Source organism: Mesocricetus auratus, unplaced genomic scaffold (assembly GCF_017639785.1).
Source record: "Mesocricetus auratus isolate SY011 unplaced genomic scaffold, BCM_Maur_2.0 Super-Scaffold_100676, whole genome shotgun sequence".
Taxonomy (NCBI): domain Eukaryota; kingdom Metazoa; phylum Chordata; class Mammalia; order Rodentia; family Cricetidae; genus Mesocricetus; species Mesocricetus auratus.
In genome coordinates this window covers 183549159-183565975 of record NW_024429266.1, presented here as the reverse complement: position 1 = coordinate 183565975, position 16817 = coordinate 183549159, and the positions used below count along the sequence as shown (strand labels likewise).

Sequence of the window (16817 nt, the reverse complement as noted above, 5' to 3'; positions counted from 1 at the left end):
GAAAAACCAAAGACCAGCAGAAAGTGTTCAACACAGGGACACAAAAGTGCTCAATAAATACTCCTTCATTGCTTTCAGAGATTCCACTAATGTCAGCTTGGCAGGGTCTCCAATGAGACATCTTGACTTGGTCCCCTGCTTTCCAAGGTCAGGAACATCTTAACCTATTGGTTTTGTGAATGACAGCCACGGAGGCATTCATTCCTTCTGATCCCCAGAGAGCCAGGCCCTGGGCACACACCCATGTGCAGGAGGGAGCGTCACCTTTTCCTCTGAGCAGTGTCTGCCTTCAGGACCCCGCCCTCAGCCCAGACACTTGAGTCCTCTGTGTGCACTTCCCAGAGGAAAAGCTGCACGGCCACATTCCCTGTACAGCAGGCAGGAGGGCAGCTGTGAGCTCGGGGACACAAGGCCAGGTACCCCGCTTCCCTCCAGGCACCCCTTCGGGAGTACGTGATGCGAAAGTCGGGGACTCCCAGATGAGTGTGCTGCACAGCAGTGCCTGGACCAGTTAGCACCAGTACAAAAGTCCAAGCTAGCCAAGGAGAACAGGCAGGTCCCACAACCACATTCCTTACACATGGAGACGGGAGGATTACAGGTGTTCTGGCGGCGTTTCCAAAGATGGACAAGTAGCAAACAGTCACGAGTGAAGGCAGGAATGCCCCAACGTGATGGGAGTCGTCCAGGAAGGGTGAGGCCAAGCCTAGCTCCAGACCCCCCAGGGGCCCTGGGGAGGGACAGCCCCAGGGCCAGGCTTCATGCAGTGGCACGAAAGGCCCCCACCCCGCCTCAGTGAGCTCTGGGGAGCCAGGCGCTGGTCCCTATCTCATGGCACTATCAGATGAGACGTGGCAATCGGAGGCCTCGGCTTCGCTCGGCGGTGGCGGTGGGTCGCTAAGCGGGACCGCAGTGAAAGCAGGAGACTTTCTAGAAAAAAACACCAGATGTCACCTTGGGGCAAGCCGGACGCTTAAGGAGGCCTGCATACTTGCTCTCCTTCTCATGGCCTTATCTTTTGGGGCACAGCCGAATGCCAGGCAGGGAAGTGGGGTGGTAAGACACGTCCCCATTCATCTCGATGGGGAACAGTTCCCCTCTTGGAGGCTCTGAGAAGCTCAGGGATCAGAAAAGCCTCAAGTCACAACATGGAGATGCTTCCTGATCCCACAATGTACTGACCCAGGGCCCAGCTTCCTGTCCAGCTGTAACGGGAGGAGGGGGTGGGGGGGAGGGGACTGTCTCACTATGTTGCCAAGGCTAACCCCCCAACACCTGGCAAAAGCAATCCTGCCTCCAGAGTAGCTGGGATGACAAGCAAAACCCCAGTACACACGCTGCACACTGTGCCCAGCTTAATGTAACTGGGGAGTGGGTTGGGGTTTTTGTCTTGAGACAGGGTCTCAGTATGCATCCCTGGCTGGCCTGGAACACTACAGGGTCTCAGTATGCATCCCTGGCTGGCCTGGAACACTACAGAGTGGTGAGACTGGCCTGGTACTTGTGGCAATCCACCTGCCTGTGACACCTATGCGCCTGATGACAGATGTCGCCACCACACCTGGCTTACTGTGGCTCCTCAGATTTTACCTGTTGCTGTTGCTGGCTGTTTTATTTTGAGGCAAGTTTTTGCTATTGTAGTCGAGTACAGCTTCACACTCATGGCAGTCTTTTGTTTCAGCCTCCCAAGGCTGGGCTGGGCACCACCATGCCTGGGTTACACGTTTTTTAATGTAATTTATTTTTATCCTGTGCTAAGTGGTGTTTGCCTGCATGTATGTCTGTATGACGGTATCAGAAGCCCTGGAATTGGAGTTACAGACAGTTGTGAGCTGCCATGTGGTCACTGGGAATTGAACCCAGGTCCTCTGGAAGAGCATCCAGTGCTCTTAACCAATGAGCCACTTCTCAGGACCCAGATTTTTTTTTTAAGTTTTCTCTCTCTCTCTCTCTCTCTCTCTCTCTCTCTCTCTCTCTCTCTCTCTCTCTCTCTCTCTCTCTCTCTCTCTCTGTGTGTGTGTGTGTGTGTGTGTCTGTGTATGTATGTATGTATGTACCAATGCACAGGGTCTCACACAGGCTAGACAAGTACTCTACTACTGAGCTATATTCCCCAAACCCAAATTTAATCTTACACAAGGTCAAATACATAAATCATGACTAAGACTTTGGACAAAAACCTGCCCCTGTATCTTTTCGTTCCTGGCCAGGTTCCGGCTCTCAGACACTCAGAGTTGGGGCAATGGTAGGCATCATCTGACCACCAGGGCAGGGAGAGGAAGCTACCAATCTGGGCCACACCTAAAGGTGACTCCCAAGAACAGCTCCACTTGAAGATGTGACTTGGTCACTGCCCACAGGCCATCAGGGCTCTGTCCCACGCTTCTTTCCCGGGCTGGGGTCCTTACCGGTCCCCTGACTGTGTGATGAGCCGGCGGCAGGTCTCCATCTGCACGTCCAGGCCCCGCTTCATGCTGCACATCTCCATGTACTCGTGCAGGTGCCGGTTCATGTCATTCTTGGCCGTGGCCAGCTCCAGCTGCAGTAAAGTAGGGCAGGGCAGGATGAGGACGTCAGCAAGCCCAAGGCAGACTGGGGATTAGAGCCCAGCTGGGCCCCGGAGGCCGGGCAGCCATAGTCAAAAGCTTGGACTTCAAAAGAAACCAAACAGGTGGCAGAATCGTCAAGCACACCACGACTGCCTGTTTTCCCTGGGATCTGGGGACAGGGACAGTTATTAGCGATCTAACTCCAGGGGGGCAGGGACAGTTATTAGCAATCTAACTCCAGGGGGCAGGGACAGTTATTAGCAATCTAACTCCAGGGGGCAGGGACAGTTATTAACGATCTAACTCCAGGCCCTCACTCTGGCTGGGCAAGGGCTCAGGACAGTGCTCACTCAGCCCTTTCCTGGGAGTCTGTGCACCGCCACTGTGCCCCACCCCCAGAACCAGCTAGGTGCCTGGGTTCCTTTTAAGAGAGCAGTAAGAGGGCTGGAGAGATGGCTCAGAGGTTAAGAGCACTGACTGCTTGCTCTTTCCAGAGGTCCTGAGTTCAATTCCCAGCAACCACATGGTGGCTCACAACCATCCGTAAAGATATCTGGTGCCCTCTTCTGATGTGCAAACGTACATGGAGGCAGGATGTTGTATTCATAATGAATAAAATCTTAAAAAAAAAGAGAGCAGTAAGAGCACACACAGTACAGTGAACACACCCAGGACTCCAACACTCAGGGGCCGAGGACGGTCTGATGTAAACCTAAAATCTAAATAGTAAAATCTGGTCTCAGTTCGAGGCCAGCCTGGTCTACAAGAGCTAGTTTCAGGACAGCCTCCAAAGCCACAGAGAAACCCTGTCTCGAAAAAACAAAAAAAAAAAAAAAAAAATCTGGTCTCAAAAAGAGGAGAGAAGTCAGGCATGGTGGCACACACCTTTGATCCCGGTGCTCAGAAGGGGAGGCAGGAGGATCAGAAGTTGAGGATCAGTCTGGTCTATAGCATGTTTGAGGCCAGCTTGAATTACATAAAAAGACTGTTTCAAAAAAAAAAAGTCAGCGATGCACCTGTGTGGTCCTGGCCTCCAATTCCTACAGCTCCTAACTCGAAAGCAGAGAGCAACAAGGAAAGGGTGTCCGTGTGGACAGGGCCGAGTGAACCCCAATGGTATGAGCAGAAACACGGTCTATGGGATGCTTTGCTCCTCCCTGGGCTTCTCTGCCTCGGCTCACCCAGGTTCTCTGGGCAGGACACTGGCCTTCCTCGGTGACTCAAGAGCTCAGTTCCCAAGGGTAGGCAGAGTCCTGCTCATCTCTGCATCTCTCTATCTCTGCATCTCTGCTGCCACTGAGCCCTCCCTCGGCTGAATCTAATTCACTGTGAAGTAGCCCAAAGACTCACTGCAATGGAGGAAAACTGGTTTGTGTTTACAGCGTTTCACTCCTTCATTTTCCCATTCATAACCCATTCCCCCACACGAGAGAGATGTCCATACAAAATGTGTCCTAATTTCAGAAATTCTGCATGGAAGAAACGGGGTCCTTGCATCAAGAAAAGACTCCCCCCTCCCCCCCTCTCCCCGCCAACCCCAGAGCTGTGTCTCAGCCAGGTTGGAGACAGAGAAAAAGTGGGCTGAGACGGAAAAGTATCTAGGCCAGAGACAAGCTGTTGCCTCTCTTTGTTTTCGGTACAAAGGCCAGGGGCCGGAAGGGGAGAAGCAAACTGCTGTGGGGTGGTTTGCTTGGCTGCCTGAGGTGAGGGAAGGCAGGAGAGTGGCTGTGACGCATGTGAATAAGCAGTGGGGAAGCCACCCACAGCAAATGCGACTGAGAAAGAGGGTGGGAACGGGCAGAAGGAGGGAAATGAGCCCCGGGAGCGACAAAGGGGACAGCCAGGACACTGGCATTCTGGGTCATCTGGTGGACAGCTGGTTGTAAGCCGTGGCGGAGACCGCTTGAAAGACATGCTTGTTCCCATCACAGTCTGTGCTACCAGTGAGGAAACCACGACACTGCAGGTCAGAGATCAGCTGCCACCTACACCTGTCATCAGCTTTACCATCCAGCAATGGGCAGCTCTACCTCAGTAACACCGAGATTAAAGGCCACACAGGTAAAGGAGCTGCAGATGCCCCAGGGAGATCCCAGGAGCAAACCTGCCACAAAGCTACCAAGTGAACTTCCTTTACCTTTCTCCTCAAGTCATTCTTCCAGGAGAGGACAGAAGGCACACAACTCAGAAACAACCTCAAAACCATATGTTCTTTTCAAGACACAGTTTCTCTGTGTAATGGCATTGTCTATCCTGGAACTTGCTTTGTAAACCAAACTGGCCTGGAATTCACAGAGATCCACCTGCCTCTGCCTCCCGAATGCTGGGATTAAAAGTGTGTGCCACCACTGCCTGGCTCAGAATTTTGTTTTTCGAGACAGGGTTTCTCTGTATTGTTTTGGAGGCTGTCCTGGAACTTGCTCTGTAGACCAGGCAAGCCTCAAACTCACAGAGATCCTCCTGCCTCTGCCTCCCGAGTGCTGGGATTAAAGGCATGCGCCACCAACACCCAGACAGAATATTTCTTAAAGTCAAGGATTATGTAGCCCAGGCTGGCCTCAAACTTGTTATGTGGCTGAGGATGATGGTGGCCTCTGCTCGTCCCGTCTCCTAGCTCCCAAGTGCTGGGACTACAGGCTCGCCCTACCACACCCGGATTCCCGCGGGCTGGGATCAAGCTCAGGGGTTCGTGCATGCTGGGCAGGCATTCTACCAACTAAGCTACAGCCCTGGCCCCGGGGGTTTGCTTTCTCCTGTCTCACCAGATAGCAGTTACAGCCAGGCACCTGGGGTCCGAGGTATGACCACATGGTAGCCCCAGTCACTGAGCTAAGGTAAGACCCCTACCTGGCTAAGGCATGGAATCCAAAAGGTGTAGGTACAACCCAGGGAGGGGAATCAGGAAGGAAAGGGATGGGGCAGTAAGAGGCATGTTCAGGCAATGGGAGAGGGTCACTTGTCCCCAGACAAATCTCAGCTGGTGGCAGAACACTGGCTAGGCCTCTGAAACTCAGAATTTTCCTGGGTTAAAAACAAAAGTCCTGGTTTTTCATAGGATAGCATGTTCATTTGATGTGTGCTGGGACACTAAGAACACAGGAAGTTTGTTCTCAAAATGCAAATAAGGTGAGTCCTTACAGGCACGGGAATACCCCACAGGGCTTGCAGGGAGGCTGACACAGGGAGGCTGACACAGACGTCTCCTGTCTCATTCACTCATCAGAGTCCAAGACCCCGTCCTCACACAGCCCCACCCAACTGTCCTCTGACAGTGACCTCCTCCCTACAAACCTGCCTGCAGCCCAGCAGGACAATCAGAATCCCAGCTCCATTGCCAAGGGAGACTCCTCCAGCTCACAGGCTGAGTCAAGGAGGCAGGGGTGCCCTGGCACTTGAGGTGTCACAGGTAATAGACAGTGCACGGTATGATGTGTCAACCTGCCAGATCCTGTCCCAAGCGCCACGTGTATCACTCTATCTGATCATCCTAATAACACAGCCTGCAGGGAGAGACATGCACATCTCCTCTCACAAATAAAGAGGCAGGCCCAAGCTTAACATGGCATCTGTAACCCCAGCACTCAGCGGAGGCAGGAGAACTGACTGCCTCCAACTCCAGGCCAGCTTGGCTACACAGAAAGACCCTGTATGGAAGCTAAGAGAAATGTCTCCAGCACCCATGTCAGACACAATCACCTGTGAGCTCCAGCTCCAGGGGGATCTGATGCCCTCCTCTGGCCTTGAGGGGCTCTCTCTGTCTCTCTCTCTCTCTCTCTGTCTCCCTCTCTCTCTGTGTGTGTCTCTCTCTCTCTCTGATCTGATGCCCTTCTCTGGCCTTGAGGGGCACTCTCTCTCTCTCTCTCTCTCTCTCTCTCTCTCTCTCTCTCTCTCTCACACACACACACACACACACACACAAAGGACACATAGAAAAGAGGAGAAAGAGAGAAAACAAGTGTGTGCCCATGTGTTCATATCAAAGAACTAAAGAGGAATGAGGGAGCTGGCTGGGGTGCACCTCACTCAGGAGGGAGCTAGCTGGGGTGCACCTCACTCAGCAGAGCGCTTACCTGATGAGCATGAAGATCTGAGTGGATCCAAAACTGTATTAAAAAGCTAGGCAGTGCCGTGCACACTGTAACCCTGAAGCTGAGGAGGCACAGACAGATGTCTACCCAGACTAGTGAGAGACCATCTCAAAAAAAAATAATAATTGGCCGGGCGTTGGTGGCGCACGCCTTTAATCCCAGCACTCGGGAGGCAGAGGCAGGCGGATCACTGTGAGTTCGAGACCAGCCTGGTCTACAGAGTGAGTTCCAGGACAGCCTCCAAAGCCACAGAGAAACCCTGTCTCGAGAAACCAAAAAAATAATAATAATAATAATAATTTTTTAAAAAGTTAACCACACCTGGACTAGGGACTGGAGAGATGGCTCAATGGTTAAGAGCACTGACTGCTCTTTCAGAGGACCTGGGTTCAATTCCCAGGAACCACATGGAAGCTCCCAACTGTCTGTAATTCCAGTTCCAGGGAACCTAACACCCATGGCCAAAAGCACCAATGCATATCAAATAAAAAAATTAATAAATTAAAAAGAATGAAGTTAACCACGCCTGGGCTAAAGACACAGCTCAGAGGTTAAGAGCATTTGACTGCTCTTCCAGAGGACCCAGTTAGTTCCCAGCAACCACCTGGTGGTTTACAACCATCTGTAATGAGATCTGGTGCCCTCTTCTGGCAGGCAAGGAGACATGCAAACAGAACACTGTATACATAATAAATAAAACTTTTTTTCCCTGTTTTTGGGGGAGGGGGTTTCCAGACAGGGTTTCTCTGTGGCTTTGGGAGCTGTCCTGGAACTCACTCTGTAGACCAGGCTGGTCTCGAACTCACAGAGATCTCCTGCCTCTGCCTCCCAAGTGCTGGAATTAAAGGTGTGCACCACTACCACCCAGCTAATAATAAAATATTTTTTCTAAATACATAACATCTTAAAAAAGAAAGTTAAGGGCTGGAGAGATGGCTCAGAGGTTAAGAGCACTTGACTGCTCTTCCAGAGGTCCCGAGTTCAATTCCCAGCATCCACATGGTGGCTCACAACCATCTGTAAAGAGATCTGGTGCCTTTTCTGGCCTGCAGACATACATGCAGGCAGAACACTGTATAAATAATAAATAAATAAATCTTAAAAAAAAAGAAACTTAATCACACCTAAAGAACAATTTGTCTTCTGGCCTCTACACACATGTGTGCACATCTGCATGCCTGCACACAGACCCATGCACATGCACGTGCGTACACACACACACACACACACACAGTGCAAAGCCGAAGTGTTGTAGCTCACACCCATAATACTAGCAAATGGAGACAGAAGAACCAGGAGTTCCAGGCCAATCTAGACTACAAGACAAGAACTTGTAAATAAATACATATATACATAAATAAACAAAAATAATGAAACAGGCACTCAGAAGGAACAAGGGAGCCAGGAGTGGTGGCGCACACCTTTAATCTCAGCACTCAGGAGGCAAAGGCAGGCGGATCTCTGTGAGTTCGAGGCCAGCCTGGTCTACAGAGTGAGATCCAGGACAGCCAGGACTACACAGAGAAACCCTGTCTCACCCCCCTCCCCCAGAAAAATTAAGAGAGAAAAGAAAGAACATGGGGTTGGTAAGCAACGGCTCAGCAGGTAAAGGTACACGCCACCAAGTCTGACAACCTAAACTTGATCCCTGGGACCTACATGGCAGAAGGAGGGAACTCACTCTAAGCTGTCCTCGGACCTCCACATACATACCATGGCAAACACATGTCCCCCTGCCCGATACATACATACATACATGCATGCAAAGTAAACAGAAAAGAAGGAAGACCAAGATTTATTCTAAGTGGTGACAGAGCCAAGACTTGAACCTACATCTATTTGCCTCTAGATCCTGAGGTCTCGAGGGCCCATTAAAGCTACCACAACTTCAGGGGTGGGTTGCACTCCTCCTGCCAAAAGGTGGAAGGTCCTGGTCTTGGAGTCTGGCTGGGAGGAGGCTTGTGAGCCCCTGGAACCCCTACCTCTATCTGGTCGATGGTCTCCTGGTACTCCTTCTCCCGGGTTTTGAACAGGGATTCTGTATCTTTAATCACCTTCTCCAGACTGTCTTCCTGCTGCTGCTGCTGCAGAGGGGGAAGTGAGGGGCAGCCAGCCAGGGAGGGACAGGAGAGGGGCATTCCGAGGGCCAAGGCAGGGAGAGAGAGAGAGTCTGGTTAGAGGAAACAGGAAGAGAGGACACAGACAGGGATGGGGAGGAGCCAGGGGAAGGTGAGAGCCACACTGGGGACAGCATGAGACGGGGAGCCAGACAACGTGGCAGGACACAGAGGCAGAGCCTGAGGGGCCTGAGGCCAGGAGGGGAGGTTACCTCTCCCTGGGCCTCTGTGGCTGCCATGGCATAGCCTGAGAAATCCTCCCAAAGCAGCAAGGTCTCCTCAGTCTCCTCCCAAGTCAGGCTGTCACAGTCGTCCTCAAAATCATACTCCCTCCTAGAGACAGGGAACCCGCGTGTCAAGGGCGCTGGGGCCTCTGAGTGGGCACAGGGCACTAGGGGAGCACCGGCCTCGGGGGACTGGGCGCATCTGACGAGGGCAGCTGGGAGGGACCTGCGGGACTCACAGCTGGCTGAGCATGCGCTGCATCTCCTCGTTGATGCTGAGGGCTGTGCTCTCCTCCTCGTCCCCCTCAGGCTGGCGGGGCCCATCACTCTCCGACAGGGAGGTGTCCTCCTCCACAGCAGCCTTGCGCTCCCGCTTCCGCCCCCCCATGGACGGGACCTTAATGGGAGACAAGTGTAGAGACTACAGAGGCGAGGCCGGGTGCATGAGGAGAGGGTGGGCAGGGAGGCCGCAGGGTGGGAGGGCCAGCAGGAAGGGAGGGGCGGACAGAGAAGACACAGTTACATGACAGGAACAGCAACAGGAGAATCACTAAGACATGGGCAGACACACAGACAAGGCAGAGCTGCAGACGAAGAAGGAAGGAGAAACAGAAAATAGAGCTAAGTAAGATAAGGGGAGAAATGGCTTGTGGTGTGACTACATTAAGATGTGTTTAGTGGGGCTGGAGAGATGGCTCAGCAGTTAAGAGCACTGGATGCTCTTCCAGAGGACCCAGGTTCGGTTCCCAGCAGCCACACGGCGGCTCACAGCCCTCCAGTTCCAAGGGAATCCAGTGCCCTCTTCTGACTTCCGCGGGCACTGCACTCATGTGGTGAGCAGACACGGGGGCAAAATACCCACACATAAATAAACCCTTAGAAAAAGAAGAAGTTCAACAGCTACAGAGGAATTGGGCTTTGCTTGGTTTTGAAGTCTTTCTGGTAAAAGTCTCAACTGAACTCAGCCCTGGGCTTCGAGGAGGTCGTTTGTGTTTACAGAGAACCCGACTCACGTTCAGATCTGGAAAGCCCGTGGGAGAAGGAAAAGGACAAATCAGGAGGAAGAGACCAGAAACGGGGGGGGGGGGCAAGGGAAGCGGAACAGGAAGAAGACGTCTGGCTGAGGAGCTCAGGGCCAAAACTGAGGGAGGGGAGGCTGAGGGGCGGGACCGGGGCAGTAAGCTTGCGTGAGGTCACACTAACCAGCTTCTTCTATGGAGAGAGCAAGAGAAAAGGTGAAAGAGAGGAGAGAAGCAGACAGAGGAGGGGAGGGGGAGATGGAGTTAGAGATGGCTTCCAAAACCTCTGTTCTGAGGCTGTCCCTTGCCTCCCAGCCTAGTCCCACCAAGGGCCCCAGGGGCCAAGATGTGTCCCAGAGGGGAAGGGTGGCAGGGCCTGAGACCCAGGCCATCCGTGACAGAAGCTTCTCCACCTGCCCAGCCCCGGCAGCCGGGGACAGCGGGCCTCTCACCTGGAACATCTGGATCATGTCCTCACAGTTGCGCTGCTGAGCCAAGTCACACAGTTTGGCCGTGATGTCGATGCGGCGGCAGATGTCCATGTCCACCTTCATGGCTTTTTCCTGGATCTTGGTGTCCAGCTCTGTTAGATTCTGTACCAAGAACACCGGGAAGAGTGAGGAGACGCCCAGCACCCCAGCCGGGACTGATAAAGCCTCAGCAACATCTTCATCCATTGCAGCACACCAGTGTCACCTCCTCCACAAAGTCCCTGACCTGCTGGATGAACATCCCTTTGCCCAGGGGCCCATCCTGCAGCACCATGCCCACCCACAGGACAGCTCATGACACGAGCACCCCCAGGCAGTACAGACCCGGGAGAGCTAGGCCTAGGCTAGGATGAGCAGGGCCTCTCTTGAGCCCCCGCCCCCCCCAGTTTCTTTCTTTTTTTTTTTCTTTTTGGTTTTTTGAGACAGGGTTTCTCTGTGGCTTTGGAGGCTGTCCTGGAACTCGCTCTGTAGACCAGGCTGGCCTCGAACTCACAGAGATCCGCCTGCCTCTGCCTCCCAAGTGCTGGGATTAAAGGCGTGCGCCACCAACGCCCGGCTCCCAGTTTCTTATCCTCCTAAAATGTAAGTCCTTGGAGATGAAAGACAGCACTGGGACAGCCAGGCAGTGGTGGCACACGCCTTTAATCCCAGCACTCGGGAGGCAGAGGCAGGCGGATCTCTGTGAGTTCGAGGCCAGCCTGGTCTACAGAGCGAGTTCCAGGACAGCCAGGGCTACACAGTGAAACCCTGTCTCAAAAAATAAAAAAACAAAAGCAAAACAAAACATGGAGAAAGCACTGGACAATGACAAATGACACTTACGTCACTTTTCTAGCACTAAGGGCATTGTCTTCTTCACGACAACCCTGAGCAGTCTCCTCTTTAATTTCCGCATCCCTCAGGGGAGGCCAGAGAGGAGGTAGGGAAGGAAGAGGCTCAGGGCCACACAGCCAGCAAGTGACAGAACTCACAAGGGAGCCCAGGCAGCAGGTTCCAGAGCGGCACACATGTCGGGGCCCATAAAACGGCTCTGCTTCATCTGCCCTCCACTCTCTGTCTTGTCTCTTGCCTATTCCTTTCCTCAATCCACACTCTCCCTCTCAGGTCGGCTGGACCCGACAGACGCCCCGCCATGTGGGAACTACACGCACGTTCCTCTTTTTTGTTTTTGTTCATGCTGGCCTTGAATCCCCGTCTGTCTGGTGGTTCTGCCACCACCTCTCCAGTGCTGGGGTTACAGGTATGAGCCACCCGAGAGCACACAGCTGTGCATTGCTGACTGCTTCACAACCTCTTGTGATGGCGTGGCCACGCATCCTGCTTCGGAGACAGGACGACAGCTTCCTTGTCTACCGAAGATAGTGGCGAAGAGCAAAGCCACAAAGCATGGGACAGTGAGGGGGAGGGCGGCACGGGACACGGAGGGGCAGGGGCAGCAGATCATCTGAGGGCAGCTGAGGGCCACGCGGGAACCCGGAACTCACGTTACTCATGAGGCCCTTGAAGACCACCAGCTCAGCTTTCAGCTGCTCGACCTTCATGGCCAGCTCCTCTTGGCAGGCATCGGCCTCTTGGGCCTCCTACAGCCAGGAGGAAAGGCAGACACGATGTCCATGTGGGAAGGGCATGGGGGCCAGGGCGAGGGCTGAGCGGTGCCACAGGGAAGCAGGGGCAGTGGGGTGAGCACCCTCACCTCCTGGAGCTCATTCACTCGCTCTTGCAGCTGTATCCGCGCCATGTACTCCTCTTCCCACCTGACAGACATTGGGAAGGGGAGAGAACAAAGCCTCGAGTCCCTCCTGCCACCACAGCTCATGTCCCTCCCTCTTAAGCCCGGGCTTCAGACCCCAGGTCTGGTTCTCTGATGGGAATTAGTTAAGACGAGAATACATGGGCCGGTCAGCCAGTGGGCAGCTGCAGCTGTTGCGTGGCTCCAAACTTCCTGACGAGGGCTGAGCTCACCAACTGCCGGCCCAGGGCCTCTGGACCGTGTACAGGACTACATTTAACAACAACGCCACCACTTTGGCCCTCGGCAGTACCCATCCCCATGTGGGCCCAGTCCTGCCAGCTGTCTGGCTGGACTCCTCCCCCACCTCCTGCCCACACCAGGTCCCCCCTTCAACAGTCTCCCACCTTCAGCGGCACAGATCCGGTCTCCCGCTCCTGCCCGCACAGAACAGAGCTTGTTAGCCTGCTGCCCTGCCTCCTGGGTACCATTTAAACCTGTGAAAGCATCTGCAGGACACAGGCTGGATCAAGAGGTGCTCAGCAGCCTCGGGGGGGACACAGTCCTTCCCCACCCAACCCCTTGAAGTGAGCTATAAGGTCACAGGGTGTGATGTCCCCCCAGCAGTGTGAAAGAAGTGGCCAACAGAAGCTAGGGACTGCTGAGTAGTCACACCTAAGCGACAGGGAACTGAAGCGGAGGAGGGAAGGGTCCTCTAAGCAGCACAGCATCCCTCAGAGTTCAAACCAGAGCTCGCCAGGTGCTTGGTGAAGACACACTGGCCATGGGGCAGAGCCTGTGGGGTATTACCCAGGGCTAAGGGCACATGCCACCCTGTCACTGAGATGGAAGGTGGGGTCCTGTTTGGCCCCGTAGGTTCAGAACCCGAGGCTGGCTGAACCAGTGGCCGGGTGCAAAGCCTTGGCGCATTAGCTCATCGCTTCTGGCTGTGTTCTGCGTACAATTCTTCTGGCCTCAGAAAGGAGGGCAAGGGGGCTGAAGGAGAAGGCTCAGAGCGAGATCAGTGGGAAGGAAGCAGCAGAGGACAGCCTCTGCTGTCAGGACCACTAAGCCCTTCGTGGCCCTTCCCTCCTCTCCCGTGCCCCTCACCCCCTCAGGTTCCATGTCCCTGCTCTCCCAAGTTCTGCACTCCCAGCCGCAATGCAGTGTTCCTAATAATAACTCCCCAGCTGCCCCTCCCAGCTGGCTGGGGGAAGAGGCCGTCAGCCCAGCCACCACCCTGCAGCTCGGCTCTTGGGCTCCCTCACCCTCTAGCCCTCTCCCTGCCAGCCCCACCGCCACCCCCATATCTGCTTCTCCTTTTGTCCTGGCAATGACAGACCCTGGTAGCCTCAAGCTACACACTTTCTGGGATGAGAACCTTCGTTTCTTCATCTGCAACGTGCAAGTATGGGAAGTGGTCTCCCGTGTGTCTCTGGAGAAAGCCCACAGGACTGACAAGAGGTTAAACCCCTGGCCAAGATGCATCAGGGAGGGCCGGAGATCCTACTTGATAATGAACTAAATAAATGCTATATGAGAACGCTAAGGCAAGATGAGGATTCATGAGAAGGTCTGAGAATGAATCATCTGGACGCTCATGAGGATTCTATGTGCTCTCCACCCAGACACACAATGGCTGCAGTATGACTTCCGCCCAACTCTCTCACCTTCCTTCCTTCTTTTCTGCAAGGTTCCCATAACGTGGGTAGAATTTGGGCAATTGCCGTACATCCTGCATTTACCAGAGGCCTCTCCTACATATAAATCCTATTTCTGAGTGGAAGAGAAAAAGCAGGGGTCACTCTTGTGTTGGAAAAACTGAACCCCAAGAAAAAGGTCACACAGGCAAAAGAGCTGACAGTGGAACTTGGGGGTGAGTACTCAAGCTCCCTGTGCTGTCCTGGCTAAAGATGGGGAGCACGGCGTTGCTATAATGAGCCCAGAAGGCAGGCAGGGGCTCTGGGGTGGAAGGGTGTCACATACCACGCAAGGCTAGTCACGGGGCCCACGGCACAGGAATGTGCTGCAGAGATGAGCTAATCAGTCCCCAAGGAGTAACTCTTTGCTGCCCTGGACAGCTGCACCAAGGACAAACGCCCTCTGTTTTAAACGATGCCCTGGAGAAGAGCAGCTGTTCCTAGGATTATGGCAGAACCCTAGAACTGTCCAGTGTTCCATCGCCTGCATTAAGCCCTATGAGGGCAGCGCCAGGTGCAGCCTAGTTCTGGGTGGTACCTAAATGTTGAGACAACTAGAAGCCCAAAGATAATTATAACATGGCCACAGTCATGGGAGCCACAGGGAGGACTCAACTTCAGAAAGCGCCGACACAGGTAATCGGCAGACGCTAACAGGTTACCAACCCCTGAAGGTCATCCCAGACCCAACACTTTTCCCAGGGCCTCCGGATGGTCCCCACACACAGCTACCCAGACAGCAATCCTTGCCACCTTGGCCTGCACAGGCAGTCCAGGCTAGCCCGAAAGGGTCACATTAGCTATGATGCTGAGGCCCCAAGCCTAGGCCTCCCTGACTGCCATCATCTTCCTCCTCAGCCACAGCCTGGTCAATCTCCAAAGCCCTCACTCTGCCTGAGATCCTTCCTATCGCCTGGTTACCAGTCACCCTGGTACACAGCCAGGATGCCAATGTGACATCCTTCCTCCTAACTCCTGTGCCAACCTGTTAGGGACGGGCTCCTCTCAGACAGCCAACCCTTCATCCCCAGAGTACACTGGGCTGGTGCTCAGACACTGTTACTGTAGGGTGTGCCCATGTTCCCACTTCCCCTTACCCCATCCCCTGCTGGCTCTGTTCACGATTCTTCTGCGACAGCCTCCCTCACAGCTCTGTAACAACGACCATCCTTCTCCATGCCCTAGGGTAGCCTGTACCCTTTCTGCCTCTCTCCCCCTGTTTGTTTGACTGTGCCAAGCAAAGCTTTCAGGTTCTGGGGCCCTTGAGCCTTTCAAATGGAACCATCGTGAGGCCTGGGCCTCCCTTCTGTGAGACTCTGGGGAGATAGAGTCTCTTCATCACTACCTCGTTCCAATTTCACTTAATTTTCCTCCAGAATTAAAACTACATCCTTCACCTCAAGTGTGGAGTTTAGATCCTGAAATTGCGTCTGAGGCGGGCCAGACACGACCCACAGATGCAGTGCTGTCTCTCCCTTTCACACCGCACAACACCCCACAGTTAGCAGAGTCATGCAAACACTGCATAAGACAGGGAGACATGCCAGAAGAAACGTATGAATTCCCAGTGTTCTAGAATGCCTCTCTAGTCACGAGTCTGACGAGAACTGTCGGTGGCTTCTGGGGCCCCTGCATCCATGCAGCAGGAACTTCTCTCTCGTTACCATGGCTGCCGGGCCCCCAGCTCTCCGGTCTGGGCACCCTGCAGCAACTCCCTGCCCGGTCGTGCTTATGTGTGGCACGTCTTGAACCTCGTCCCTACTTTGCAGGTCCCTACCTCCGCTTGTACTCGTCCCGCTCCCGCTTCACTTTGGCCAGCACGTTGTACAGGGCGCGGATCTCGGGAGTGATGGTGTCGATCTGAACGCCCACCCCGTCAGGGTGTACCCACGACAGGCCGGGCCCCTGCACCAGCGTGGATTCCAGTCCGGGTCCAAGGCGGCGAGCGTGTGAGAAGGACCAGATGGTGCCAGGCATGAAACGGGTCGACGAGGAGAAGGCGGTGGAGGAGGAGGAGGAGGTGGATGACTGGCAGGCCGCAGAGGAAGCGAGGGGTCCGGCTGGCGAGCGGGCGGGGGAACCCAGTACCCGCGCGGACGGGGGGCACACAGCGGCCGGCCGGGAGCTCAGGGGCAGCCCCAGGGGCCGGATCGGGCTGATGAAGCCGGTCTGTACCGCCTGGTCGCGGCGGGCCAGGCCCCGCCTGCCCTGCTTACCCTCCTCCAGAGCCTGCTGCAGCTGCTTCTCCAGCAGCCGGTTCCTGCGCTCTAGCTCGTGCACCTTGGCTAGGAAGCAGCGAAACCGGAGGTTCAGGGTCTTGAGCACGTTGATGTTGGAGCCCAGGTCGTTGCGGAGAGCCATGGCTGCAGGGGGCGCCGGACCAGGCCCAGGAGGCGAATAGGCAGCGGGGCCCGCCGAGGCAAGCGGAGCCGGGGGCAGGTCCCCTCCCCCGGCAAAGTGGTCGCCTCCCAGAGGGTCCCCCAGCGGCCCGGCCAAGCCCTGCTGCTCCTGTTGTAGGAGGAAGAGATTGGGACCGAATAACGGATTCATGGCTGCGCCTTCTGCTGGGAGATGGAGACCAGTGCAGCAGAGGATGAGGAAAAGAGCCAATGAGACGCCTGCAGGATGCGAACAACCAATCAGACGGCCCGGGAGTAGGGCAGAGGTCATGAGGGCGGGACTAGAGGAACCCAATGAAAGTCTCTCGTTAGAGGTTTAGCCCTGGACCTTTCCGGGTCTGTGGAGTCAACATTAGAAGGAAGCCGACTAGCCCTTCCCCAGGGAGTTACCCACATCCTAAGATTCCAGGCCCTCTGGTACCTGAGGGGAACCAGCAGTGGAAGACCGTCTTCCCTTCACCCCTACCATCTTCTAGATTTGATTCTATGGCTTTTTCCCTG

The 16817-nt window shown here is 54.5% G+C and overlaps 1 protein-coding gene across 4 annotated transcripts; it reads right to left on the bottom strand.

Moving 5' to 3' along the window:
* Positions 1–47: 47 nt before the first annotated feature.
* Iffo1 (intermediate filament family orphan 1) lies at positions 48–16501 on the bottom strand. Of its 4 annotated transcripts, none has more exons than XM_040739254.1 (10): positions 15695–16501; positions 12182–12242; positions 11973–12068; positions 10450–10590; positions 10182–10190; positions 9218–9399; positions 8967–9087; positions 8620–8721; positions 2409–2539; positions 48–930 (listed from the first exon to the last, which is right to left on the bottom strand). In XM_040739254.1, the coding sequence occupies exons 1-10, from the start codon at positions 16465–16467 to the stop codon at positions 825–827; spliced, it is 1722 nt and encodes a 573-aa protein (XP_040595188.1). In that variant the 5' UTR covers positions 16468–16501; the 3' UTR covers positions 48–824. The 4 variants fall into 4 exon arrangements, with proteins under 4 accessions (XP_040595188.1, XP_040595189.1, XP_040595190.1 ...); XM_040739255.1 differs by having other exon boundaries at positions 8620–8718; XM_040739256.1 differs by having other exon boundaries at positions 9218–9375.
* Between the last annotated feature and the right edge of the window lie 316 nt (positions 16502–16817).